Source organism: Pogona vitticeps, chromosome 6 (assembly GCF_051106095.1).
Source record: "Pogona vitticeps strain Pit_001003342236 chromosome 6, PviZW2.1, whole genome shotgun sequence".
NCBI lineage: Eukaryota > Metazoa > Chordata > Lepidosauria > Squamata > Agamidae > Pogona > Pogona vitticeps.
Window position 1 is genome coordinate 118,545,850 of NC_135788.1, and position 26,661 is coordinate 118,572,510.

The window sequence follows — 26,661 nt, forward strand, 5'->3', positions numbered from 1 at the left end:
CCCAGAGGTCTCTGGGCGGCTTACAATAATTAAAATTCAATACAATAAAAATAAAATGATTAAAATACAATTAAAATACACCCCCTAATTTCCACGGCCGAGACTAGGATTCGAACCCAGGGCTCCTAAATCCAAGCCCTTCAGCCTATCCCCTGCCACACTGGGTAGCCACACGACCCCCCCCCGAAGCCTTTTCCTCTTTCTGATTGGCCAACGTTCGGACTAGGCGACCTTCTCATTGGCCAAACGTGCTCTGCAGGAGGCGGGCTCTTAGGCTCTATTGGTTAAGGCTCTTGGGCTTTTAAAGAGGCGGAAGCCGACTTAGCACCTCCTCCCCCTCTTCCTCTTTTAGCCCCGGCTTAAAAACAGTTCCCGGCCACGCCGTCGCGTGATTGGCTGAAGCGCTTCCGCCAAGCGGAAGTCTTTCAACCATTGGCCCGAAGCTGGCGCCAGCGTGGCGGAAGTTTGACGTTGATTGGCCAAATCTCTTCAGGAAGGCGGGCTCTCGCTCTGTCCGGTGGCCCAAGGCAAGGTTCCTCCCCACGTGGGGAAAAAAGGAGCGATGGCCGTGGCGGAAGGTCAATCCCAGCCAGCCGGAGCGCTGGCGTTGGAGGTGAGCCAAAGGCAGGCTGGGGGAGCATGTGCAGAGTGTTTTAAAAAAAAATCCCTGCAAGCAGCACCAGAAATTGGGCTGGGGGGGTATTATTAGTTTAATCATTGATTTTTTTAAAAAAAACATTGATTTTTATCTACTCTGTTTGGAATCCCTTTTTTCCTTGAGATTTGAATGATGCTTCGATGCATCCCAGAGTTTATTCAGCGCCTCGAAGCATCACTCCCTAGCCAGGGTTGTCTGATCTGCTCGCTCAGAATTTTTATTTAGATTTTGCAGGATTGCCCTTTTTCGTTTTCGTTTTGCATTGGTGAAGGATTTGGAACTGAAAGGACCAGGTTGAAAGCAGGAGATCCTAAATAGGGGTGAAGATCATGCTTGAAGCTGACTTGGTTGGTGGGTGACTAAATAATGCCATTCCAAAGTCATAAAATATAAAACTTTCAAGAATTAAGCTGCGTTCGTCTTAGATTGGTATAGATTTTTGTTAAAAGCCTCAAATTTATTGGGGCTTACTTTCAGGGAGGTATGTAGGATTTCACAGCCTGAGGTTGGAACAGCGTCAGGAGAAGGAGAGAGAAATCTGGGTTTGTATTGGAGGTGGAGGTAGAATCGGAAAGGAGTAGGAGAATTTATAGGAAGGGCAAGTGATGAAGAAAGAAGAAGTGTAGAGGGGAATAGAGAGGGGTAATGGGTAGGGGATGATTGGATAGTAGGGCAGTCCTAGCTGATAGAGGTCTGCAGATTCATGCTTTTGGACAAAATACACATCTGGATATGTCTATAATACCTATCCAATGGTGGGCTATTGTGGGAACTTCAGTTGTAATAACATCCAGAGCACGATATGTTTCCTACACCTACTTTAAGAGCTTGAGCGATTTAATCCCAAGAAAGTGAGGAGGAATTAAAGAACCTCTTAATGAGGGTGAAAGAGATGGTCTGAAGCTCAACATCAAAAAAACTAAGATCGTGGCCACTGGTCCCATCACCTCCTGGCAAAGAGAACAGGAAGATATGGAGGCAGTGACAGATTTTACATTCTTGGGCTCCATGATCACTGCAGATGGTGACAGCAGCCACGAAGTTAAAAGATGCCTGCTTCTTGGGAGGAAAGCGATGAGAAACCTAGACAGCATCTTAAAAAGCAGAGACATCACCTTGCCGACAAAAGTCCACTTAGTCAAAGCTATGGTTTTTCCAGTAGCAATGTGTGGGAGTTAGAGCTGGACCATAAAGAAGGCTGACCGCCGAAGAATTGATGCTTTTGAATTGTGGTGCTGGAGGAGGCTCTTGAGAGTCCCCTGGGCTGCAAGGAGAACAAACCTATCCGTTTTGAAGGAAATCAACCCTGAGTGCTCACTGGAAGGACAGATCCTGAAGCTGAGGCTCCAATCCTTTGGCCATCTCATGAGAAGACGCCCTGGAAAAGACCCTGATGTTGGGACAGTGTGGAGGCAGGAGGAGAAGGGGACGACAGAGGATGAGATGGTTGGACAGTGTCATCCAAGCGACCAACATGAATCTGACCCAACTCCGGGAGGCCGTGGAAGGCAGGAGGGCGTGGCATGCTCTGGTCCATGAGGTCACAAAAAGTCAGACATGACTTAACGACTAAACAACAAGAGAAGTCTGACTCTCTTCCCCTGTTTTTCTCCCCTGCTCCAGGAGAGGGTGGAAGCAGACCTGCCGGCTGCATTAAGCCTGTTGAAATCACTCCAAGAGCAGGTGAGAGAGATGCTCGTTGCTCCTATGTTACTGTTGTTGTTTTGTTTCTTTACTGTCATCTTGTCTGCATGATGGCAGCCTCCTTCTCCATTCCCTATTTAAGCAGGAACGTTCTCCTTTTCTCTCCTTGCTGGCATGCAGGCTGTTGCCGTGACCCGACATGTCCAGGGCTTGGCACAGAAAGTGCGGGCAGGCGTCTACCCCACAGAAAAGGTAAGGGGTTCCTGAATGAACAATAGAGGTGAGGGACAGGGGGAGAGAAGACAAAGAGGTTTAATTTGAATCAAGTTTTAATCAAGCCTCACAGTGATATCACAAAATAATGAAAAGATATGTGTCCTTCTGGGCATGTACAGAGTGCCCTGACTGTGGGGCTCGGCTTCAGTTTGTCCTCAGGCCTCAACTTGAGAAGCATCCTATTCATAGAATCATAGAATAATTGAGTTGGACGGGGCCACTAAGATCATTGATTTGATTGACGGCCTGCTTTTCTTCTGAAAATAGGACTCATTATGGCTTAGAATTAAGCAGATAAATGCTACCCAGTTCTTGCCCTTTCTTGTCTCTTTCTACCTGTTTTCTGCATCATCCCTTTGCTGGAGAGCTGTATGAGCTTCCAGATGTGGTTGATTGGCATCTCCCATCATCCTTCGCATTGCCTGTGCTGGCTGAGGCTGCTGGGAATTGGAGTCCGTCCACTTTGGGATAGCGACGTGGTGCCTTAAGCTGCTTTATAGCTTTGCAGATTTTCATCTTTTTAGAACTCAGACTCTCCCTTAGCTCCAACTCTGCGATGTGGATCTTAAAACCTGGCTTAACCTGTTGCCTGCTCTTAACCTGGGAAAAAGTGGGAGATGTTGATTTAAATGCCAGAATCCTTCCCTCTTTCTGATATAGTACTCAGTTTTCCACTGATTTGAACTTTCTGCTGAGTTTGTTCTGCCTCTTATGAGGAGCTCTCAAACATGCTCTTTTTTCTCTTTCCCTGTCTTCCTGTGTTCTACTTGTGAGTAGGCTTTTATTGCTGGTTCCTGGAGTAGTTGGTTTTCCTTTGGGCCACCCTGCCACGATTGTCTTGTCCTTCTCCTGGGTCATCTGTCAGAAAGAGAGAGCCGCCTCCTTTCTCGATGGCCAATCTGGTTATAGAATCATAAAACTGTAGATTTCGAAGCAATCTAACATGGTCCCAGCGTGAGAAATCCCAGGCTTGAGAATACCCGATAGTCATCCTAATGTTTACTCAGAACCTCCTTTCCTGTAATTTCAGCTGAACATTAAGATGGATTTTCTTATAGCTTTTCCTTTGGCAGCTGATCCGAATCAGCCTCCTTCCCCTCTGATCTCTTGGCTAGATGTGGGTTTAGTTCTTGTTCCCGCCCTGTTGCAGGTCTGAGATTCAGCCACCCCAGAGCCTGGATAAGTTACTTTTTCAGAGTACAGTGCCACAAATCAGCAGGCTATGGGATTCTGGGAATTCTCATCCATAGAAATAACATCAGGTTTACTGTTTCTGGGTATAAATTGCATCTCCTAGTCCAGTGGTTCTAAGCCTTGCATCTCCAGATGTTCTTGGACTGCAACTCCCAGAAACCTTCACCACTAGCTGTGCTGGCCAGGATTTCTGGCAGTTGTAGTCCAAGAACATCTTGGGGACCCAAGGTTGGGAACCTCTGGCCTAGTCCATTTTTTTCTGTCTGTCTCTTGGCTTTCACTGCTGGTGTCTCTTCACCCATCTTTATTTTCCTATCCTCAGGGCCTCAGTTTCCTGGAAGTGAAGGACCACCTTCTGCTTCTCTACCTCCAAGACCTCTCGCACCTGATTCTGGAGAAGATCTCCGGCCACTCCATGGCCAACCACCCTGCATTGCTGCGCTTGGTGGAAACTCGAACGGTATGAGGTTGGGTGGGAGGACTCACCGGCAGGACTTTGACCGTGGGAGGGCAAGGACAGGCAGGGCCACAAAGGCCAGCTCCGTAGGTCCATCTCAGAGCCTGCGGTTTGTGTGTACAAGGAACAGAAGATCAACCGCTGGCATCTCCAGGGGAAAGATTTTGAGTAACAGAGCCGGACGTAGGATGTTGGGTTTGGGTTTGAGGATGTTACTTCTGTAAGACGAGTCCTAGACTTCCCCAGCAAGCATGGCCGGGTTGGCTAAGACATTCTGAGACCGTGGTCCAAAAGGAGGAGGAGAATCTACAGTAATTGTCTGCCCTCTGCATCTTCACAGGTGTTGGAAAAGATGCGCCCCATCGACCAGAAGCTGAAGTACCAGGTGGACAAATTGGTGAAGGCTGCTGTGACCGGAGCCCTGAGTGAGTCATGCCACGGAACAGATTCTGGGTGGCGGGCAGCAGGGAGCAGTTTGGAAGGTGCCACCTAACCAGACTTTGTGGGTCGGTGCTCTGTTCCTAGGTGAAAACGACCCGCTGAGGTTCAAGCCGAATCCTAACAACCTGATGAGCAAGGTATGTACGTATGCGTGCATTTTTGTGCCATCCCTTCCACACTGAAAGCAAATACAAACTGTCCTCTGTCCAGTTCCCTGATTTTGCTGGTTTTGTGACTGCCTCTTTGCCTCAACCTGCTGGACAAGGGTCTCTTCAAATTGGGAGAGGCCATGATGCACCGCCTGCCTCCAGGCTGAACGCTCAGATGTCAGGGTTTCCCATCTGTTGAGATCCATTCCTAAGGCCTTCAGATCCCGCTTGCAGATCTCCTTGCATCGCAGCTGTGGTCTCCCTCTGGGGCAATTTCCCTGCACTCATTCTCCATACAGGAGATCTTTTGGAATCCGACCGTCAGCCATTCTCACGACATGCCCAAGCCAACGTAGACGTCGCTGTTTCAGTAATGTATACATGCTAAAAGTTTGGAGCTTTGTCCTGCCAGGTGATACCAAGAATGTGTCGGAGGCAATGCATAAGGAATGTGTTCAGCTTTCTGTCCTGCCGTGCATGAAGGGTCCAGGACTCACTGCAGGACAGGAGTGTGCTCAGGACACAGGCTCTATAGACCAGGATCTTGGTCTATGCCGTCAGCTTCTTATTGAGCCATACTCTCTTTGTGAGTCTAGAGAACATGGTAGCTACTTTGCCAATGCGTTTATGCAGCTCGACATCTAGGGAGAGAGTGTCAGAGATCGTTGAGCCAAGGTACACAAAGTCATGAACAACCTCCGATTCTTGCATGGAGATGATAATAGAGGAAGATGAGTCCAAGCCCTGGTCCATGACGTGTTTTCTTCTTTCAAGCAAACAGTGAATTACAGCACAAATACCATGTTTCCCCAAATATAAGACCCAACCTGAAAATAAGCCCTAGTATTTTTCAGGATGCTTGTAACATAGGCCCCACCCCCAAAATAAGCCCCAGTGAAGTGAAACCCCACACCTTAGAAGGGATTTTGAATGGCACTCACGTTTTCCCAGTAAAGCAGAGCGGATGCAAGATATTCAACCAAGATGGGAGTGAAAGACCTCCCTGAGAAAGAAATATTTGCAATTGCCTTCTGAATGAGTGTAGGGAGGGAACCAGCTCCTCCGGAAGCTGGTTCCAGAGCATTGGGGCCACCACCGAGAAGGCCATGTGTCTACTTGAAAAAAAGTGTGGCTCTGGTACTGGAGCAAGAGTACTTAGATCTCACCAAACTGGGGCAGGCGGGGAAGAAGTCTGTGAAACCAGCCTTCCCCAGTAGTTGCTGAGCATCATGGGACTTGTAGTCCAAGGCCTTGAGAGAGGCGGGATATAAATCTGAGGAAAGCAGATCTGTTTTGGGTTTAACCACAGTGCCATTTTCAAATCTCAACCTATGCTTTTGTACCATTGTCGTCCCATTAATGCGGAGTTAACGAGGAAAGTTATAAATCCAATTTCCTGATCAATCCCAAAAACCCATTTATTTATTGGCACACTTCCTGGCAGGTCCTTAACAAGTTCTAAAAGAAAGTCGGGGAGAATGAAGGAGCCATCTTTTATCGTGAAACCTTCATCTCTCGGTGGGTCAGGTCAGGATGCAGAATAATTCTCTTGGATTTGACGGTTTCAGCCAAAGTAGCCTCACCGCAGTTTTTTGAGGCTTTTCAAGAAGAGAGACACCTAGTCTTGAGGCAGGATAGATAAAAATCGATTGTTTTTTTAAAAAATCAGTTTGATTTAAATCACAATTTAAATTAGGACTTTATTTTTTTTTAAAAAAATTATTTTTATATTTAATGCATCAAAAAAAATCTGATTTTTAAAAATTCAAATAATGATTTAAATCAATTTGATTTAAATCAAATCCACCCTGCCTTGAGAACGGGCCCATTGGTAAGGCTCAAAGAGCATTTTGAAGGACAAATTTGTGTGTGCAAAGCAGCCTGTATATTTGAAAACGTGAACATGGCTAAATGTGAAAATGTATGCAATTGTAAAAAAACAACACTCTCGTCAGCGCGGAAATATACATATATTAAGAACAATGCATTAAAATGCATATATTTGCACAGTAGTAACAAAATGAGGGCAGAAATTGTAAGTGGAATTTCGGGAAATGAATTAAAGCTGACATTGGGTTGTTCATATGCTTAGATTGTGACCGTACACCTATTGTTACCATTGCGTGTCAGCAGTTTCTTTTGTTGAAATCTTCACCTAATGGCAGTAGTTCCCAACCATCTGCCCCCAGATGTTCTAGACTACAACTTCCAGAAATCCTGGCCAGCACAGCTAGTGGTGAAGGCTTCTGGGAGTTGTAGTCCAAGAACATCTGGAGACCCAAGATTGGGAACCATTGCTATACAGTGAAGATTTCAACAGAAGTGCAAACAGCACAAGTTTGCCGTGGAATGTCTGTTGGTGTGATCCTGACTCAAGAAAGCTTGGTTACTGTTGTTTCTTCCCTTCTCCAGCTTAGTGACTCGGAGGAAGAAGATGGAGAAGTTGATGTCGTGAAGAATTCTGGGAAAGGAACATCAAAAGGAGGAAGCAAGAAATACATCCCGCCTCGTCTGGTGCCTGTACATTACAGTACGCGAGATCCTTGATGGCTGAGTGGGAAGGGAAAGCACAGGCTGGCTGTATTGTTCGGAGTTAGAACAGCCAGCTGTCTAAAAAGCATTCCTGCAATCACCTGGATTATTGTTCTCAGTATTGTCTGCCAAATCGTCTTGGGCAGGGACTCCAGAAATACAGTAGGGCCCCCTTATGCGTGGTACCAATATCCGCAGTTTCACTTATCTACAGTCTAAAAATATTAAAAGAAAAAACTAGAAATACAGTGGTGCCCCGCATAGCGATGTTAATCCGTTCCAGGATTAACGTCGCTATCCGGATTCGTCGCTATGCGGGGGGGGGACCCCATAGGAACGCATTCAACTCCGTTTAATGTGTTCCTATTGGGGAAAAACTCACCGCTATGCAGGGAATCATCCATCCGGCCGCCATTTTCACCTCCTGGTAAGCGAGGGCAGGGTGCGAAAACGCTGTGGGCAGCCATTTTGTTGACCCGGTGGCCATTTTGGAACCGATCAGCTGTTCCCAAAACATCGCAATGCGAAGATTGGTAAGTGAAACGCTTACTGATCATCGCAATGCAATGTTTTGCCTATTAAAACATCATAATGCGATCGCATTAGCAAGGCGTCGCTATGCGGATTCGTTGTTAAACGGTGCGCTTGTTAAGCGAGGCACCACTGTACATATTTTTACGATGTATTTACCAGAACAGGTCACTAGAGGGAAGAATACATAGCGTGGTCTTTGACTCTCTGTTGGCCAATTCTGGTAATATATGGAGAAACTTCTGTGTATAGTGTTCACTATTATCTGCTGTTTTCAGCATCTGCGGGGGGGGGGTTGGAACCAATCCTCTGTGGCTATGGGGGCCTTACTGTATTTCTGGAGTCCTTGCCTAACACGGCCTTTCTGTTGCTTCTCTGTCCCAGACGAAACGGAGACCGAGAGGGACAAGAAGATGCTGGAGCAGGCCAAGAAGCGTGCTCTGAGCAGCTCTATCATCCGTGAGCTGAAAGAGCAGTACTCCGAGGCCCCGGAGGAGGTGCGCGAAGGACGCTACGTGCACGCCACCAGACAAAGCCAAGAAGATGAACACAGGTTTGTGTTTGTGTGTATGTATGAGAGCAGAGGTGTGAAGACTGAAAAGTATTTCTGGTAAGCAGAGGGATGCTGGAGGGGATAGGACCCCCGCATCCACTGATTCACTTATCCACTAGCTAAAAATAATTTTTTAAAACCCTAGAAATACCTATTTATATGTATTTCCAGCATCTATGCGCCAGGACTAGCCAGTGTAGGGAACCTGAAACCATGTAATATATAGCGTTCCACACTTCCACCTTTTCAGCATCTGCAAAAGTTCTTGGAACCACTACTCCCGCAGTCGTACTGTATATGGAGCAGAAAATTCTGGGAGATTAATGTGGGAAGGTGGGGGTTTTCGAGCTGGTTTCGAGACTCTGAACTAGAAAATGGCTGAATGCGGGGGTCGGGGGATGCGCAGCACGGCAGATGGTTATGCGCCCCATCCCCTAATGCAGCTAAGCAGTTGCATTGCAGATAAACGTAACTGCTTTACATTTTATTGTGTTTTGATATCACAATTTGCTGGCGTTTTTACCTGTACCTTTTACACATTCATGTGAGCTGCCCCAAGTACCCCGTTTACGATCTAGCTCGGAGGAGAGACACGTGTCGTTCGCATGTCAACAAGCTGCTTCCGCCCCCACCCTGATTTCCTTCTCTAGGACCAACTATGAGGAAAGCATGATGGTCCGTCTCAACCTGACCCGGAAGGAGAAGGCGCGCCGGAGGAGAGAGGGCGTCCTGAGTTCCCAGCTGAATTCGCTCACCCACTTTGGGGACATCAGTGCGTTGACGGGAGCTCCAGCCGCGTTGGGAGAGGTGAGTCTTATGCAGAGGCAGTTAATTCGGTCCGTAGCCAAGATGAGTTGCTAGGTCTAACCACAGAGAGTTAAACAGGAAACTGGAGACGGGATGTAAGCAGGTAGTTTTCACAACAAAGGAAAGTTGGTCATATTGAGCCCACAACTGTTTTTCTCATCATTTTCTTTAAAAAACAACAACACCAAATCTGAGCCAGACTCCTGTTCTCAGTTCCAGCTGCTGACAAAACTCAGATTGGATAGGATAGCACTTTTCAGATACTTGAAAGGTAGTCCTATAGAGGAGGAGCAGGATCTGTTCTCCATCATCCCAGAATGCAGGACACTTCATCATGGGCTCAAGCTGCAGGAAGCCAGATATATCATGCTGTATATCTGGAAAAACTTCTTAACTGTTAGAGCAGTACGGCAATGGAACCAGTGGCTTTAAGGGGAGGTGGTGAGCACTCCCAACACTGGAGGCATTCCAGAGAAAATTGGAGAACCGTCCGTCGGATCTGCTTTGATGTACATTCTTGCCTTCAGCAGGACGTTGGACTTGATGCCCTTACAGAAACCCTTCCAACTCCATTGTTCTATGACCTTGTAAATCCTCACAGCCATTTGTAACATGCCAGCGGAGACGTTTGCCCTTTGCACAGGGTGGTGTGGATTGGCTATTTCCTTTCCAGCTGTTTGTCACCAAGATTTGTGCCAATCACCTTACACTGGAGCAAACGTCATAGAACTCTGCCTGGAAATGTGTTGAAAACAAGGTGGGGAAAAACTGTGGGAGATGACAGGTTATGGGGTGATGGCGCCAGTCTTGAAACAGCAGAACAGGTCACGAAGCCAGATTTGTCAAGTGAACCCCAAGTGCTCTGGGCTGACGAAAACATGTCGCCCAACGAGTTCATTGAGTAGGGTGGCGGAATCCCCACGATGAGAGCTGTAGCATGTGGTAGTTACCTTTTGGAGAGACTGTGCTTCGGCTCTACTCCATGGAGAGTTGTGGGCTCAGACTTGTTTAATTCAGAGTTGAGCTGCCGGAGGGATTTTCCCAGAAGATGCTGAGGCGGCCGTTCAAGGAAACGGGAGAAGTGGCTGGCCTGATCCGACCAGATGCTGGGGAGGTGTTGTTGTTGTTTTTTGTCATTTTGAACTGAGGGCTGGCAGGAACCCCAAGGTTTTCTGCAAGTCAACCGGGACAAGAGGAGCTTTCTGTATCCCACATCACCTTAAGCACCACATGTCTTGGGGGGGAGGGGGGAGTCCTGTAATGTGTGTCGTGAAGTGACACCTAAGTGTGCGTCCATGGGTCTGACCCTTTGTGAAGGAGGCCCAACTCTGAGGTTGTGGGAGGGATGCTTTGATTCAACAGGGGACCAGTGGGTCTTCCTTCTTGGTTGCTTGATGTATTCGATTGGAGTTGTGTAGAACCCATTTCTATGCTGTTTCATGCCTCCAGCTTTAGTGGGAGCCACACACATAGAAGGAAATCACCGGTACCATATTCCTAAATTGACAAACCTGTTCTGAGAGTAGCTTATAGGGTGATAAGTGGCTTAACCTAACCGGAGAGTATGCCTGTGTTTGGTCTTCCATTCCTTCCTGCCAGTTTCAACACAGGGAAGACATAAAAACCCTCTGGGTTACTCAAGTTGTGGTACTTCCTCTACCTAGGGAGGGAAAGCCAGCTGTCTGGGGGCACTGAGCCTCAAACATCCATGCCTGCATGGACTCAGTAGGGCTCCATCGCATCTGAGGGCATCCCCAGGTTTCCTTTTGCTGCATTATATCCCTGTGCGTCCCTGTCACCCATCTGTACAATAAAAGCAAAGCGTGCTGCTTCTATACCACCACATAACACTTAAAGCACTCATTGGGCATTTTACAAATTAATTATGTAGGCCACATGTCCCCCCCCCAGTGTGCTGGGTACTTAATTTACCGACCTTAGAAGGATGGAAGGCTGAGTGAACCTTGAGCTGGCTATCTGGGGTTGAACCCGGGTTGTGAGCAGAGTTTGGGCTGCAGTACTGCAGTTTAACCTCTGCTTCATGAGGCTGACCTTCTAAATAAACCTTCTAAGGCACCACTTGTGGTGCTGGAGGAGGCTCTTGAGAGTCCACTGGACTGCGAGGAGATCAAACCTATCCATTCTGAAGGAAATCAACCCTGAGTGCTCACTGGAAGGACAGATCCTGAAGCTGAGGCTCCAATACTTTGGCCTTCTCATGAGAAGAGAAGACTCCCTGGAAAAGAGCCTGATGTTGGGAAAGAGTGAAGGCAGGAGGAGAAGGGGACGACAGAGGACGAGATGGCTGGACAGGGTCACTGAAGCCACCAACAAGACTTTGACCCAACTCTGGGAGACAGGAAGGCCTGGCGTGCTCTGGTCCATGGGGGTCACGAAGAGTCGGACACTCTGGTCCATGGGGGTCACGAAGAGTTGGACTAAACAACAACAACAATAAAGCACCAGTGGCTTCATCAGGACTTGAAGAATGGAAGTTCATTAGTGCGCCCAGCTGCCGTTTTATGGATTGTCTGCCACAGGAGGAAGGAGATCAACACACATGCAAAAATCTAGGGTTCACTTTTTGTCTGCTTTGGATATGCAAGGTGATTGCAACAATCAATTTAAAGGCCCGCCGCTCATTTGGAAAGCTAGCCAACAGCCTTCAGACAATCTGTTTCTAGAACGCATGTCCTGTGTAGGCCAGACGCTTTGTAGTTTTGTTGAGGAGCTCTGTGTTAGTCGACCAAGGAGCCAGCTGTTCCTGATCTGGGAAGGAATGAATAAAATATCTGAGCGTCTATGTTCTTCTGATGCAAGGCGTTCCTAAGGAGAGGTAGTGTCCCCATAACCAAGGATCCTGTGGCCCAGGCAGCTGCCCCATGGAATCATATGCTTGTGCTAGGCCATCGTCCCACATGGCCTTATAAGTGCTGGATAGCTCAGTGATTTAGGCATCTGGCTGCAGAGCCAGAGGTTGGGAGTTTGATTCCCCCCCCATGGTGCCTCCCTGATGGGGTCAGACTGGATGATCCTTAAGAGTCCCTTCCAGCTCTGCAGCTCTAAAATGATTGTACTTGTTGCAAAATCCCTCATCCGTTGCAAAGCTTCTGGGTCACAGTCCGGAATCTGTATATATATAAAAAAATCACACAGAGCACCAGACCGGTGTCAGCTTTGCCCGATAAACTCAATGTTACTGCCGTTGTGTGGAGACGTCGGGAGGGAGAACAAGCCGGCTTTTGGGAAAGGGGGCTTCTGTTTATAGTGTTTTCACCCAGTTCACTCTGATGTCCCTGAATATCAGTCTCCTACTGGATCCAAGAGGCTCCCATTTTGATTTTGTGATGTTCCACCGTATGAAAACATCTTGTTCCATTGGGCTGTAGATTTATTTATTTATTTTGTATAGCGCCTATGTGGTCTTACGACCACTCTAGGCGGCTTCCAAGCACAGACATAAAATGACATATAAAAATTATTAGCACTAGGAATTCATTACATCAGATAAAAGATTTTTCAAGAAGGGAAAAAGAAAAGAGAAGAAAAAAAGAAATAAAAATCAAATATTAGCTGGAGGGAAGGCCTGCGTGAACATCCATGTTTTTAATTGGTTTTTAAAGATACCCAGCGAAGGGGCCACACGAATCTCCGGAGGGAGATTGTTCCAGAGGTGAGGAGCCACCGCCGAGAAGGCCCGGTTTCTTGTTTTCTCCTTCTGGGCCTCCCTCGGCGTCAAGCTCCTCAGCTTCACCTCCTGACTCACTCGGGTGAGATCTGTCGATTGTTATTTCCCGTTTCCAAAGGAAGGCCAGTTTAGCCTGGCTTTCTTCCCAGTCCGTTGAGATCCTTTTCGAAAGGTCTTGGGTTAAAAAAATAATATAAGTTAAGAAAATGCTTAATTTAGTTCTGTGTCCTACCTTGAATTCTTGACACGCCTCTCTTATGCTCTTCCCACATTCAGGACGCAAATCCCCAAAATAAGAAGAGAAAGAAGATTGGCCCAAAGCGAGGAAAGAAGAAAAAAGGTAAGAACTGTTTGTTTGTTTTTAAAGTGTCTATATTCTTGACAAGTCTTAACACCTCGGCTCATCCTAGGCCCTACAAAATGCCAGTGGAATAGTAAAAATGGTTCTGAGACATGCCACAAAAGTTTATATATAGGAAAAGCCATTGTGATTTCTTCTTGTGCTTCAAAATCTCATAGTTGAGTACTTAGAAGGGGCGGGGGGCTCCCTAGGCATTCAAAACAAATACAGTGGTGCCTTGCTTAACGAGCGCCTCGCTGAGCGATGAAATCGCTTAACGAGGCGCTCTGGGCCATTGCTGGAGCATTCGCTCAGCGATGGCCCCTATGGCAATTTTTCGCTTTGTGATATTCGCTAAGCGATTCGCTTAGCGAATATCGCATAATGAAGCGGGGGAGAACAGCTGATCGGCGGTTCCAAAATGGCCGCCGGAAGGTCCGCGCCGCATTTTCGCGCCCTGCCCTCACTTACCGAGGGCACGAAAATGGCGGCGCTATGGCAGAACCTCGCTTAACGGTGAGTTTTCAAGCCATAGGAACGCATTGAACAAAGTTCAATGCGTTTCTATGGCTTTTTTCTATTCCGTTTAGCGATGTTTCGCTATAGCGAAGGTTAATCCGGAACGGATTAACCTCGCTATGCGAGGCACCACTGTATGGGTGGGTAACATCTCGGGTAGAATTGTTCTTCCTGAGCCTATTTTGAGTCACCTCCTATCCTTCTAATGTGAGCAGGGCTTCACTGTAATGACCCTGTCCACCCATTTGAAAGAAATGTTCACAGGATCCCCTCCTATTGCACCTGACAGCACTTCTCTACCCTTGGTTAGTGACACTTCCTCCAAGAGGTCTAGCAGCTTGAGAAAAAAAATGAATAATGTACTTCTTCTAATCCTATCCTGTCTTCCTCATTCATTCATTCATTCTCTTTTTCTCTCCTTCCTCCCTCTCTCCTCCATCTTTCTAGGTTTCCACAAGAGGTGATAAACTCCCTTACACTCGTTGGGGACTGATCTATACCTCGGATTTGTTTTGTTTTTTAACATGCCCTGTATGAGGGGAAGGGAGAAAGAGTGTTGTGGACAATAAAACGTGGTTTGCCTCTTTTCCTGTCAAGAGTGTATCAAGTTTCTTTTTCTTGCTTCCTGGTCAGTTTTGAAGGGGGGGGGGACCTTTGATGCTTTTTAAAAATCCCCTTGGATGGCAGTAAAGGGCACAGCCGTAACCAGGGTGGGGTGAGAGGGGTTTTCACAGGTACAAAAAAATTGCGGTTCGGAGAAGTACAAACACACTGTTGATATTTGCTGCTTGGAAGGGTGCAAATCCAGCCTTCCTAAGAAGCTCAAAACAGACCGGTGCATGGTGGAAACCCTACGGCGTCATCCATTTAAACCCAGTCTGTCTTCCCAGTTTCTGCCTTCTTCTCCCTGATTCTGCCTGTCCCACATCACCCAACCCTAACCCACAGTGGGCACCAAAATTACTAGCTCCAGTTCTGATCAAGAGAAGACGCAGAGATCCTGTCTTCTTCGAAGTCAACCTAATCATATATTTTATTTATTTATTTATTTATTTAATTCGATTTTTACCCCGCCCCTCTAGACAACGTCTACTCGCGGCGGCTTACATCAGTTAAAACAAGTTAAAAAACATACAAAATGCATTTATACTAATTAGTTCTAAACAAAAGGTTTCCAAGATGGTGGTATACAAAAGAAAGAAAGAAAGAAAGAAAGAAAGAAAGAAAGAAAGAAAAGGAAAATTACTTAATTGACTGGGGGGTAGGCCTGTTTAAACAACCAAGTTTTTAATTGGCTTTTAATTGGCTGTGGATATCTCGGTCAGGTATCTGAACCTGGGAGTTCAGTTCTCCAGGGTACCTCCTGGGAGTACAGCCAGCCTGTGTTGCCCTGGGCAAGCTGCCCGGTCCCAGGGCGCTCCCAGAAGAAGTGGGAAACACTCCTGAATAGTCTTCACCCAAATGACCTGGAAAACGGTCACTGAAAGTCAGTTTAGACTTGAGGGCACATTATTATTATTATTATTATTATTATTATTATTATTATTATTATTATTATTATTATTATTATTATTATTATTATTATTATTATTATTTTTATTTTTATTTTTATTTTTATTTTTATTTTTATTTTTATTTTTATTTTTATTTTTATTTTTATTTTTAATTTTTTTATTATTATTTTTATTATTATTTTTATTTTTATTTTTATTATTTTTATTTTTATTTTTATTTTTATTTTTATTTTTATTTTTATTTATTTATTTATTTATTAAACTGACTGGAAAGGTCAGGGGTTTAGGTTGGGAGTCCAATTCCCCCCACGGGGTCCCCTGGGAGAAAGACCCAGCCCGTGTAACCTTGGGCAAGCTGCACCGTCGTCCCAGGGCGCCCCTAGAGGAAGGGAAAGATAAAGCACTTCTAAATCTTCTCTGCTGGGAAAACCCTGAAAAAGGGTTGCCGGTTAAGTCAGAGTTGACGGCCCATGATGATGATTAAGGTTCTTCAAGTACCAGGTTGATAAGATGGGGTTCAGTCTCTCCCTTCGTATATATTTCCAGCGTCCTCCTTCCCTCCGTCATGACTCTTAATCCCCTTTGGGCTTTCTCCGAAAGAGGCTTTTAAAGTTTGCATTCACTTGTTTTTCTTTCTTTCTCTTTTTTTTTTTTCCGAGCAAGGGAACCTCTTTCAATATGGGAATCCCCACGCTTCTCTCTCTTGCGCTCCCTCCCCCCCCCCGCGCGCTCTCTCTCTCTCAGCCTCCCTTCACCTTGTCTGTTTGAGAGCTACTGGCAGAATCAATGCCATCGACCTGGTTTTCGGGGGGCCGGGAGCAGAGAAGGGAATCCTCGGCTGCGTTCAACCCTGATCGGGCTAAGTGGAATCCGATAAACATGAGGAGGAAATCAATTGCCCGACACGCTTGAGAAGTGGGGAGGGGGGGGAGAGAGGAAGAAGGGAGGGCCGGTCTTGCCATTGAACCGGAGGGGGATTCCACCGAATTAAGAGAGCAGCTGTGGTTTCCAGAGGTGTGGGGGGGGCACAGAGGGACAGGTCTATCCCCTGCCCTGTATTGCTTTGGGCGAAATGGCCCCCTCCTCTTAAGCTTACAGCCCAGCTCACCATATCTGGAATATCCCCCCCACACACACACATATATATATACACACACACATCTTCACCAGCCCCCTCGGGGGACTATGGTTCCCTGAGTCAGCAGTCCCTGCTCCGACCTTTAACAGAGTGCAAAGGAGAAATAGATTAATTCATTAGCACGTTTAGATTGAGGGGGATGAAGGTTCAGAGACAAACGGCGGGGGGGGGGAGGAAAAGGTAGTGTATGTTGGGGAGGTGACAGGAATGGTGGGTTTTTTTGCACCAAAAGCAGCTTCAGGAATGAACACGAAGGCATCGGAGGGGGGGGAGCGGTTTGGCAGCCAGCTTGAGACCTCAAAGGAACGGGGTTTAAATCTTGGCCGCTCGTGGGTAGAATGGGGGGGTTGGACGGACTGGATCGGGGTGACCCCCGGATGGGGCGGGCAGGGTGGGTTGGGTTGGAGGCCGGCGGAGAAGAGCAGGCCTTTGGGAGACATGGGTCAGAGAGGACCCCCTTGCAGGATGGATCTTTCATTTGGGGGGGGGGAGACAAGAATCAGAGACTTGGCAGTTCCTTGCCCGTCGCATGAGATGAAGCCAGGGGTTCCCATCCGATGAACTTGGTAGTGCTTTTTCTGCAACATGCACACATGAGTAGACCTATGTCTAGAAGGACGGGATAAAAATCAAATCAATCAATAAATTAAATGGTCACCCTTCTTTGGAGTGGCTGCTTTTCCTTCCCCAGGGTATCCATCCTCTGTCCTTCCTCTCCCCCCCACTCCAAATTTCTGCCTTATGTTGGGCTTTGCCTCCAGGTGGCGCTGTGGCAGGGCTCCCCCCCCCCCCCGGCCCACCTCCCCTGCCAGCTCATTCTCATTCCTTCCACGCAGCCGCCCGCTCCCGTCCTCAAATTAATTTGGTGCCGCGTATTCTTGCGGTGTCTTTTTTTTTTATTCCCGCCTCCCCCTCCCCGCCTTCTTCTTGCGATGCCTTTCTGCCTGCCTGCTTCTTTCTTTCCCTTTTTCCCCGTGCAAACATCTCCCTTCCCTAGATTTCGTCCCCCTATTGAAGGTTTTGCCCCCCCTGGATTCTCTGGGCTTCGGGGTCTGTGCTTAAAAATCCTCCCCCCCCAAAGGGAAGATGCCTTTACAAAACAGGGAGCATTGGCGGGGTGGGGTGGGGAGAGGAGAGGGTGGATGTCAAAGCGGTTGGGGGGAGGATAGTCAAAAGCCAACGTGACAAAGCCATTTTATAATTTATCAACAGGGCCGCTGTGAGGCGACGCGTGGTACATTAAATACATAAGGAGTTTCTGTTTAAAACACAACGGTCTTTACATCCTCCCAGCCCCCCCAAAAAATAAATCAGTTTTCACCCCCTTCGAATGCTCCCCATTGTTCTTCGGGAATTTAACCTGATTTTTGCACAGATGTGTTTTTATTTCTTTAAAGAAAACGATACTGCACATTTCACTTGGTAGCAATTCCTTTTCAACTCGACGGGGCAGGCTTTTGGAACGGAGGTGTCGGATGGCGCTATAAGATCATCATCCGATAACTGCAGAGCTGGAAGAGACCCTACAAATCATCAAGTCCAGCCCCGTCAAGGAGGCACAGGAGGGGAATTGAACTCTCAACCTCTGGCAACACTACTGGGTACCTAAACCATTGAGCTATGCTGTTCTTTAAAATCCTGCCCTGCTGGCAGAGTTATCTGCCCTTCCCTCTCTTTTCATCCTCTTTTCATCTCTCACAATGACCCTGTAAGGTAGTTCTAAGACAGACAGACAGACACACACACACACACACACGTGTGTGTGCATAGTGCAACTTACCAAGTGAACCTCATGACTGTGGATTTTTGAAACAGGATTTCCCAAAAATTAGTGTGGCTCTTAAGTTAGGGGCCGAAAACTTCATGGCTCTCCAGAACCGGTGATGGCAACTATGGCCTCAAGGAGATGTTTTCTTCCTAACGAGCATGCCACTCCGTGGTGAGCAATAATGGAGGCCTACAATATCAAAAAGACCACCGTGACTCGTCCTTGTTGTAAGACGACGTTAAGACTCCAGCTCCTATCATCCTTGATCCTTAGCTAATGGCCGTTTTGGGAATCGTGACATAGGGCAGACCACAGACCAAGCCAGCTCTAGATTCACTAGAGAAGGCGGGATGGAAAGATTTTAAATACACTTATATTTGAGGCTGTAGTTACAGGCCAAATGTGAATTTTGCAGCTTCACAGCAGAGAAAGTGGTTTGCAACAGAACAGATTTCTCTTAGGCCTGTGTAAACGTGGATTTAGTGTCCTGAAGCGCTTGGCTTGTCCTGTTGACCTTTCTCAGGAATGGCCTTATATTAGACTAAGCTGGAAGAGGCTTCAAGTCAAGGACTGTCCTCCTTAGAAGAGGGTACAAAGACACCCTATTCCAGACCTATCTTCCGGGGTGGAATGGGAGTGGGGGGGTAGCCAGAAAACCTGTGTGGGATGGATAAAGTGAACTGGCAAACATCACTGCTTTCAGCAACGTACGTCAACAGACTAAAGAGAGGGGAAAGAGACACAGAGGAGAGAGGCGGGTCTCTCTTTGGTTCAGAGGTGGGGAAGGAATGATTGGTTAGTTTTGGACAGATGGATAGTCAGCCCAGCCCAGAAAGGGCCCTCCCAGCCAAACCTACTAAAGGCAGCATGCAAGGTTGCAAAGACTCCTGACATAAATAGTGTTGGAAATTGCTTTGCGGCCGTCCTCAGAGAGCGCAGCTTGGGGAGAATATATCGGCCCCGTGGTCCCTCAGTTGTGGGGTTCCGCAGGGTTCGATCATCTCCCCAATGCTGTTTTATCATTTATATGAGGCTGTGGGGTGGTCATCCGGGGATGTGGAGCTTCGTGTCACCAATACGCTGATGACACCCAGCTCGACATCTCCTTTTTCCTGTCTGCGGTGGATGTCGTTCTGTTTCTTGGGTGCTGCCTGGAGGCCGTTCTGCAAAGGATGCAGTCGAATGGAGTAAAGTTGAACCCAGACAAGACGGAGGTCCTGTGGGTGGGGCCCCCCAATGTCAGTGGTTTGGGGAACTCTCTTTTGGGGGGGATGACTCTCACCACAAAGAATTCAGTTCACAATCTAGGGGTCCATCTTGACCCGGTGCTCACCATGGAGACCCAGGTAGTGTCTGTGATTCTGTCTGCCCACTTACATCTTTAGTGGATCGCCCAGTGGCGTCCCTATCTCGACATGAGGGCACTCACCATGCTGGTCCATGCGCTTGTAGTCTCAAGAATAGACTACTGTAATGCCCTCTGCGTGGGGCCTCCTTTGAGACGGATGCAGAAGCTTCAGAGGGTCCAGAACACGGCAGCCAGGCTCTTAACAGGGGTGAAAAGATTTCACCCTATTTCCTCCACCTTGGCCGCCTTACACTGGCTACCTATCCACTTCTGCATTGATTTCAAGGTGCTAATCATTACATATAAAGCCCTTAATTGTTTAGGACCTCGATACCTGGCAGAGCGCCGCCTTCCGCCCAATTCTACCTGTATTACCTGCTCCAGGCAGGCTGGGCAACTGAGGTGCCCAACACCAAGAAAGGTCTAAAGGGAAAAAACTAGGAGCCGGGCCTTCTCGGCAGTGGCCCCTCGCCTCTGGAACAACTTCCCTGTAGAGAGCCGCCTGGCCCCCTCGCTGAGAGCCTTCAAGACCCAATTGAAGATATGGCTATATAGGCAGGCCTTCCCTACAGCCATCAGCCTGTCTCCCCTTTTTCTTTTTCTTTTCTCTCCTTCTTCCTCTTCTTCCCCCCCCCCTTTTTTCCTTTCCCATCTTGGATTAATCTGGATTTTAGTTTATTTTTTGATATGATATGTAAACCGCCCAGAGTAGACCCATTCTAGATGGGCGGTATATAAGCCGAATAAAATAAATAAATAGGTTCATCCCATCCGCTGTTAAGAAGAGCAAAAGTCCCCAGTGGAAAAGGAAGGTTTTTGTCATTTCGGCTGCCTGCCATCGGTTTAACTGGAGTCGGCGGTGGCGAAGCCGGACCTTGCCCATCCAAGACATGAGCTCCCGTCTTTGCCAGGGGCTTCTGAACCATCCCTTCTAACGCTGGGGTTCACGGGCAGCCAAGCTTGGCAAGCTGGCTCTCGTGGGCTGCGATGCGCGGGAGCAGGATGTGCCCTTAGGTGTAAACTAATCACACCATAAGCCCACCCGGAGGCCATACCCATTAGCTCACCCGCCCGTATTAACTCAGCCGCAGGCGCTCGGCCATGATCTGCGCTCTCCCTGACTGTCAGCAGAAGTGTTACGATTTTTCCCCCCTCCCCGTTCTTCTGCCTCATCACACCAGGCTGTGTGTTGTTGTATTTTCCGTGGGCTCAAAATCAAACAGAAGTTGAAATTTGGAGTGATGTGACCTCTGGGGAATTCGGGGTGGGAGGAAAGCCTAGCTTTCCCGTAGTTGCATGTGATTTTTTTTTTTTTAACGGCTATTGTGTCGCACGGCGAGTCCTGCTAATTAGAAAAGGTGGAGTCCGGAGCCCCAGTGGCTGGGCATCTGACCTAGTTCAGCAGCTGCTCTGGGTTGGACCGGCCTGAGGATTACAGGGACCCTCGGGCAAAAACGACCATGGTGAGCCAGATCAGGCAAATTGTACTAAGATCTGGATAGGTTTGCGCATTGGGCTGAAAACAACAGGATGAAATTTAACAGGGATAACTGCACCTGGGGGGGGGAGCGAATGCACAGTTAGAAGACGCCGGATACTTGGCTCAGTAATATTATAAGTGAGAAGGATCTTGAAAATGTTATAGATCCGAAGCTAAATATGAGCCAACCGTGCGATGGGGCTGCAAAAAAGGCAAATACTATTTTAGGATGCATTAACAGACAGTGTCTATATCCCATGAGCTACTAGTCCCCCACCATTCAGCACTGGTTAGGCTTCGTCTAGCACTGTATCCAGTTCTGGACACTGCACATCAAGAAGGATGCTGACCATTCTAGAGCAAGTCCAGAGGAGGGCAACAAGGATGATCAGGGGGCTGGAAACCAAGCCGTAGGAGGAAAGACGGAAAGAACTGGGCAGGTATAGCCAGGAGAAAAGAAGGTTGAGGAGAGAAAGGATAGTACAGTACCTTCCAAAAACTGGAAAGGTAGTCCTACAGAGGCGGATCTGTGGAGCACACAAAAATGGGCTCAAGTGACAATAAACCAGATTTAGTCCGAATATCGCGAAAAACTTCCTAACTATTAGAGTAGTATGACAATGGGACCCATGATTCTGGGAGGTGGTGAGCACCGCTCCAGTGCTGGAGGCCTTCAAGAGAAAAATTTGGTCAACCCTCTTTCCGATCCACTTTGATCTGGATCCTTGCATTGTGCACGAGGTTTGGACTCCATGGCCTTGTAGGCCCCCTTCCGACTCAATAATTCTATGATTTTAAGCACTATTCCCTTTGCCCTCTTCGTGTTCCTCCATGGCCAGGTATAACCAGAGCTTATTTTTAAAAAATGACATTTGGAGGTTCTCCTCCCCTGGCCAACATATGGATCCTGAGATTTGGTAGTCCAAAAAAAAATGTCTTTTTTTCCCAGCTCGGCAGTGTTGTGAACTGCAGCAGAAGAATTTTTCCTAGTGCCTGCCCTTCCTGCTATTTTGGACTACACTTCCCTTTATCCTCAACCAGCACATCTTAGGAGAAGTATTAAACTTTACCATATGTACAAGCATGGCAGCAACACAAATATTGACTCCAAAGAGTATATAAACGATAGTCCTGGTGTACCCAATTTTCTAACTGGAACTGCGCTCCGTGTCCCTCATAGTTTACTGTTTCTCCTACTCGGAAGTAAAACTAGGGAAATCCGTGCTTCCCGTCTGTATGATATTTTCTGAGGCTGCTAGCTTTTTGGAGGAAATCGTTTTTGGATCAAGCCAAAGCGACATCCGATCGGAAGCTTGGAAAAATGACTTAGGGTTAGCTAGGGAATCGTGGGAATTGTACGTACTGTGGGGGGAAAAGTAGTTTTAGTCGTTACAGCCGCTAACTAATGACTTAGTATGTTGGGAGGACCGATGACTTAGTATGTGGAAGAATTAAAAATTAAATAGGAGGAGGCTGGTTTAAAATTAAATAAAAATAATATCTAAGTGGACGCGCGCCAGAGGAGGTGGAGCTTTGAAGCACCGGAAAACCTGTTCCGCCAATAAATGAACCAACACGAACGGCCGACCTGGGAGTTTATGCCCATCTCTGGCGGGGAAGGAGCACTTCACACTGCAACATTTTGTTGCTTTACCTGCTATGCTGGATATCAAGATGGCAACATGGACTCCTCCAACCTCATGGTTTTAGAACCAAAACATAACGCCATCACCTCCTCACCTTTATACGTAAAACTTTTTTTGAAAAAGATAGTGTGGGCAGCATATAAATTAAATAAATAATAATAATAATAATATCAACTGGGGGGGGTATGTGATCAGGCACCACGTACACAGATGCCAACAGGATCCTGCCCAAATATGTTAGTCATATGTATGTGTGTGTGTGTGTGTGTGAGAGAGAGAGAGAGCGAGAGAGAGAGAGAGAGAAAGGGGTCTTTTTCAGTTTAAAAAGCAATTTTGCATGAAAAATATTTTAGGGTGGCCTTTGCTTGAGTGGACACCGCCCTCTTTAACATCCAGGGGCAGGTTTGTGGGACTCCTGGACTTCTTGAAGTTATTCCCCTGTTATATATGAAAATATGCTTTAAAACGCGTGCGCGCCACACACACACACCCTTCAGCCCGTTAAAGATTATATTATAACGTGAGACAAAAGTTAAATGTTGGTTGGGGAATTAAAACAGTGGAAGAAGACCAGGTATTAAGAAAGCTCCCCGTTTTCCCAGATTGTGCGATCTTGTTTTGTTGATCTGAGCAAAGTTAAATTTTTTTGTGAGCTGCCAAAATGCAGGAACAGGTCCTCCTTTCTTTTTTTTTTTTTTTTTTTTTTTTGCCTTTCTTTGGAAACGAGTCTGATTCCTTGTGTTGCCTCAGGGTGACGGGTTTCAGGGTGAAGACATAATAAGTGAGACGTTCACTCGTTGTTTTAGGGTTGTTTTTATTCTTAGGCTTGGATCAATCACAGGAAAGCTTTCATTCCCAAATTGGAGTTCATGAGACTGCAAGGGGAAAAAAAATATTTTTTTTGGTTTCAATCCACTTCAACAAGTTCCTGTAACAGGTATCATTGTTAGAACGTAGAGTTGCTTAAGACACCCTGTTTGTGCTCATTTAAAAATAATAATTTCAATGACATTTTTTGCATTTGTTTCGAATCCTAAATTATGCAGTGCTACAGGGGGGGGTTGGTACGTGAGTTGCATAATGGTGCAGAAGAGATGGGAGACGTGAAGGTTTTTCAGAAAACAAGGAAGGGTACGATGGAGAAAAGTGCTAAGGGATGGAGTAAGCCTGCACGAGTTTTTATTGCTGCAAAGTACAGTAATTATTTATTTCTCCTAGCCAATATGTACTGGTTTTCTGTCTGAAGGTGCACCGAGGGATTAGGACTGTCAAATGCAAAACAAGCAAACAATGGAGTACATCAATATGGCTAAGCAGTGGAATCGTAAGACCAGCCCCCCCCCCCCCCCAAATGAGTTCAAACAGAAGGAACCCAACAAAATATGCCACCCTTGAGTAAGGAAGTTTTCAAAAGGCACTGAAAAAAATCAGCCACCAAGATTTTCTCAGGTTTCCTGGGATTCCATAACTCAGACACAGGTGGAGAGCTTATAAAAGTGACTCTTTCGAACTCCTCCGTCTCCACATCCCTCAAGAAGCATGACTAGTGACTATACTGGCTGGGGGATTTTGAGATCTCTTGTCTAGGAAAGCAGCTAGTCAACGCTGTGGCGCAGTGCTTCTCCACCAAGGGTCACCAGATGTTCTTGGACTGCAACTCCCAGAAACCCTGGCTGGCACAGCTGGGGGTGAAGGCTTCTGGGAGTTTTAGTCCAAGAGCATCGGAGGAGTCAAGGTTGGGAATCACGTCCTGACATATATACATCAAAAAGGTTTTTCTGTTTACAAACAAGCCCCTGAGAGGATCTGGGTAGGATAGAGAGTCGGCTTCAGAAATTTAGAAATATAGACTATACCAAGCTGCAGCTTTTTTAATCTCTCTCCCACAAATTTGGGACAAGCATCTTTGAGCTTTTTTTGTTGTTGTTTAGTCATTTAGTTGTGTCCGACTCTTCGTGACCCCATGGACCAGAGCACACCTGGCCCTCCTGTCTTCCACTACCTCCCAGAGTTGGGTAAATTTCATGTTGGTTGCTTCGATGACCCTGTCCAACCATTTCGTCCTCTGTCGTCCCCTTTTCCTCTTGCCTTCACTCTTTCTCAACATCAGGGGCTTTTCCAGGGAGTCTTCCAGGGAGTCTTCTCTTCTCATGAGATGGCCAAAGTATTGGAGCCTCAGCTTCAGGATCTGTCCTTCCAGTGAGCACTCAAGGTTCATTTCCTTCAGAACGGATAGGTTTGTTCTCCTTGCAGTCCGGGGGACTCTCAAGAGCCTCCTCCAGCACCACAATCCAAAAGCATCCATTCTTCGGCAGTCAGCCTTCTTTATGGTCCAGCTCTCACTTCCATACATCGCTACTGGAAAAACCATAGCTTTGACTATGCCAACTTTTGTCGGCAAGATGATGTCTCTGCTAAAAGAATGCAAAGAATGGATACAGGTTTCTAGTCCTTCTTAAAGTTGAGCTTCTCACCACAACCAAACCCTAAATAGCAAAGGTACTATAGTCTTCCCGCTTCCGCTGTGTGGCATTAGTTTTCCTGTAGAATTTAATTTTAGAATAAAACTTTAGAATTTTAGAACTTCAGAATTTTATTTCTGTTTTTCAATTAGACCTTAAGTGGTTGATTCCAGAAGGTAGCCAGAGAAGTTAGATCCCATCTACCCGCTTTTTTAAATTTTTGTTTTACGTTGAGTCCCACCTGCCCTTCAAAAAGTGTTATATGAAACAGGTGTTTTTTCATTCCATCTCAGAGCACCTCCCAAAAACGCATGCCTCTCCATCGTCCAAGATAGGAAGGCTGGCTAAGTGGAGACACCCCGACACCCAAAATCCACCCCCCAAAAATTTAAGCTTTGTAAAAGGTTGCAAGCAGACTTACAGTTTGTTCTTGTTGTCTCTGGCTTAGGACTGGGCATCCTTGTGAGATGTTGTGTTCCTGCAACTTTGAAGCCCAAAGATTTTGCTCCCCTGTCAGGGCTGGGGATAAAACCAGATCTGCCCGCCTGCCACCCGCCATCCAAACACAGACGCTTCCTGTGCCCACTTTTTCTCTCTTTCTCTCAATGCCCAGTGGAGACCCTCTATGCTTTGCCTCTCTTTCCCCCCCTCGCCTTAGCATTGCACAGACAGAATGTTAATTAGCATCCACGATTTAATTAATTCAGCTGCCAATTAGTGCTATAGAGAGGGGGAGGGGCCCGAGCTACCGACGGGGGGGGGGCACAGATGGTTCTTTATGGGCTGGCACCGTGCCACTTTCAACAGCGGATTGTAGGGTGGCGAGAGGAGAAGCGAAGGACTCCAGTTTTTGTGTGTGTGTATGTGCGTGCGTGCGTGCTTCTATACGGATTGAGGTGGGCGGGTGGGTGTTTCTTTGCCGGTAGGGACACCAAGCTTGCCCCCCCCCATGCACTCATCACCCACCCTGGGTTTTCCCCCATGGCCACGCCACCGCGCAGCTGTAGTTGGCATAAAAGAAGTGGGCACCTGCTATAAAGGAGATAGATGGACTGGGTGCTAGAAGGAGGTTGGCGCAAGAAACCGAGAGATAGAGGAAGAGAGAAGAGGGAAAGGATAGGATGATAGGAAAAGACCAAAAAAAAGAGAGGAGAGAGTAGAAGGATAACATTGCCCAGAGGTATGAGAAGAGCAAGAGAGCAGGAACGGGGGGACGGGGGGGGGGGAGAGAGAAAGTCAGAGGATGGATAGAAGGGGAAAGCCAGTGCTAAAAAGAAAGAATGGAGGGAAAGGTTTGGGGAGAGGGGAGAGAAAATAAAGGAGGTGGCATATGCCAGTCCGATACCCGGAGCGATTCTGCACAGGGGGAGGGGCGATGACAGCTGGCACGGAGCAGCAGCCCGCCCTACCACCCTCCCTTCCCTCTGCGGCATTCGCTTCGCTCGCCAGCTCTAATGCCAACTGGGGAGGGGGGGGGTGAGAGGCAGAGTGTGCGATGCCAGGTTGGTGCATGAGA

At 47.2% G+C, this 26,661-nt stretch overlaps 1 protein-coding gene and 1 long non-coding RNA gene across 3 annotated transcripts; one reads left to right on the forward strand and one right to left on the reverse strand.

Moving 5' to 3' along the window:
* Positions 1–478: 478 nt before the first annotated feature.
* On the forward strand, positions 479–17,726 carry NGDN (neuroguidin). 2 transcript variants are annotated; one of them, XM_078378335.1, is made up of 11 exons: positions 479–613; positions 2,282–2,341; positions 2,483–2,554; positions 4,095–4,232; positions 4,570–4,654; positions 4,755–4,807; positions 7,232–7,349; positions 8,267–8,435; positions 9,086–9,242; positions 13,207–13,270; positions 17,654–17,726. In XM_078378335.1, the coding sequence occupies exons 1-11, from the start codon at positions 563–565 to the stop codon at positions 17,662–17,664; spliced, it is 978 nt and encodes a 325-aa protein (XP_078234461.1). In that variant the 5' UTR covers positions 479–562; the 3' UTR covers positions 17,665–17,726. The 2 variants fall into 2 exon arrangements, with proteins under 2 accessions (XP_078234461.1, XP_020665425.3); XM_020809766.3 differs by lacking the exon at positions 17,654–17,726 and adding an exon at positions 14,237–14,385 and having other exon boundaries at positions 480–613.
* A 5,756-nt stretch (positions 17,727–23,482) lies between these two features.
* Positions 23,483–25,759, reverse strand: LOC140701383 (uncharacterized). Its single transcript, XR_013537675.1, has 2 exons — positions 25,567–25,759; positions 23,483–25,097 (listed from the first exon to the last, which is right to left on the reverse strand). It is a non-coding gene; the product is annotated as an uncharacterized LOC140701383 (long non-coding RNA).
* Positions 25,760–26,661: the final 902 nt, after the last annotated feature.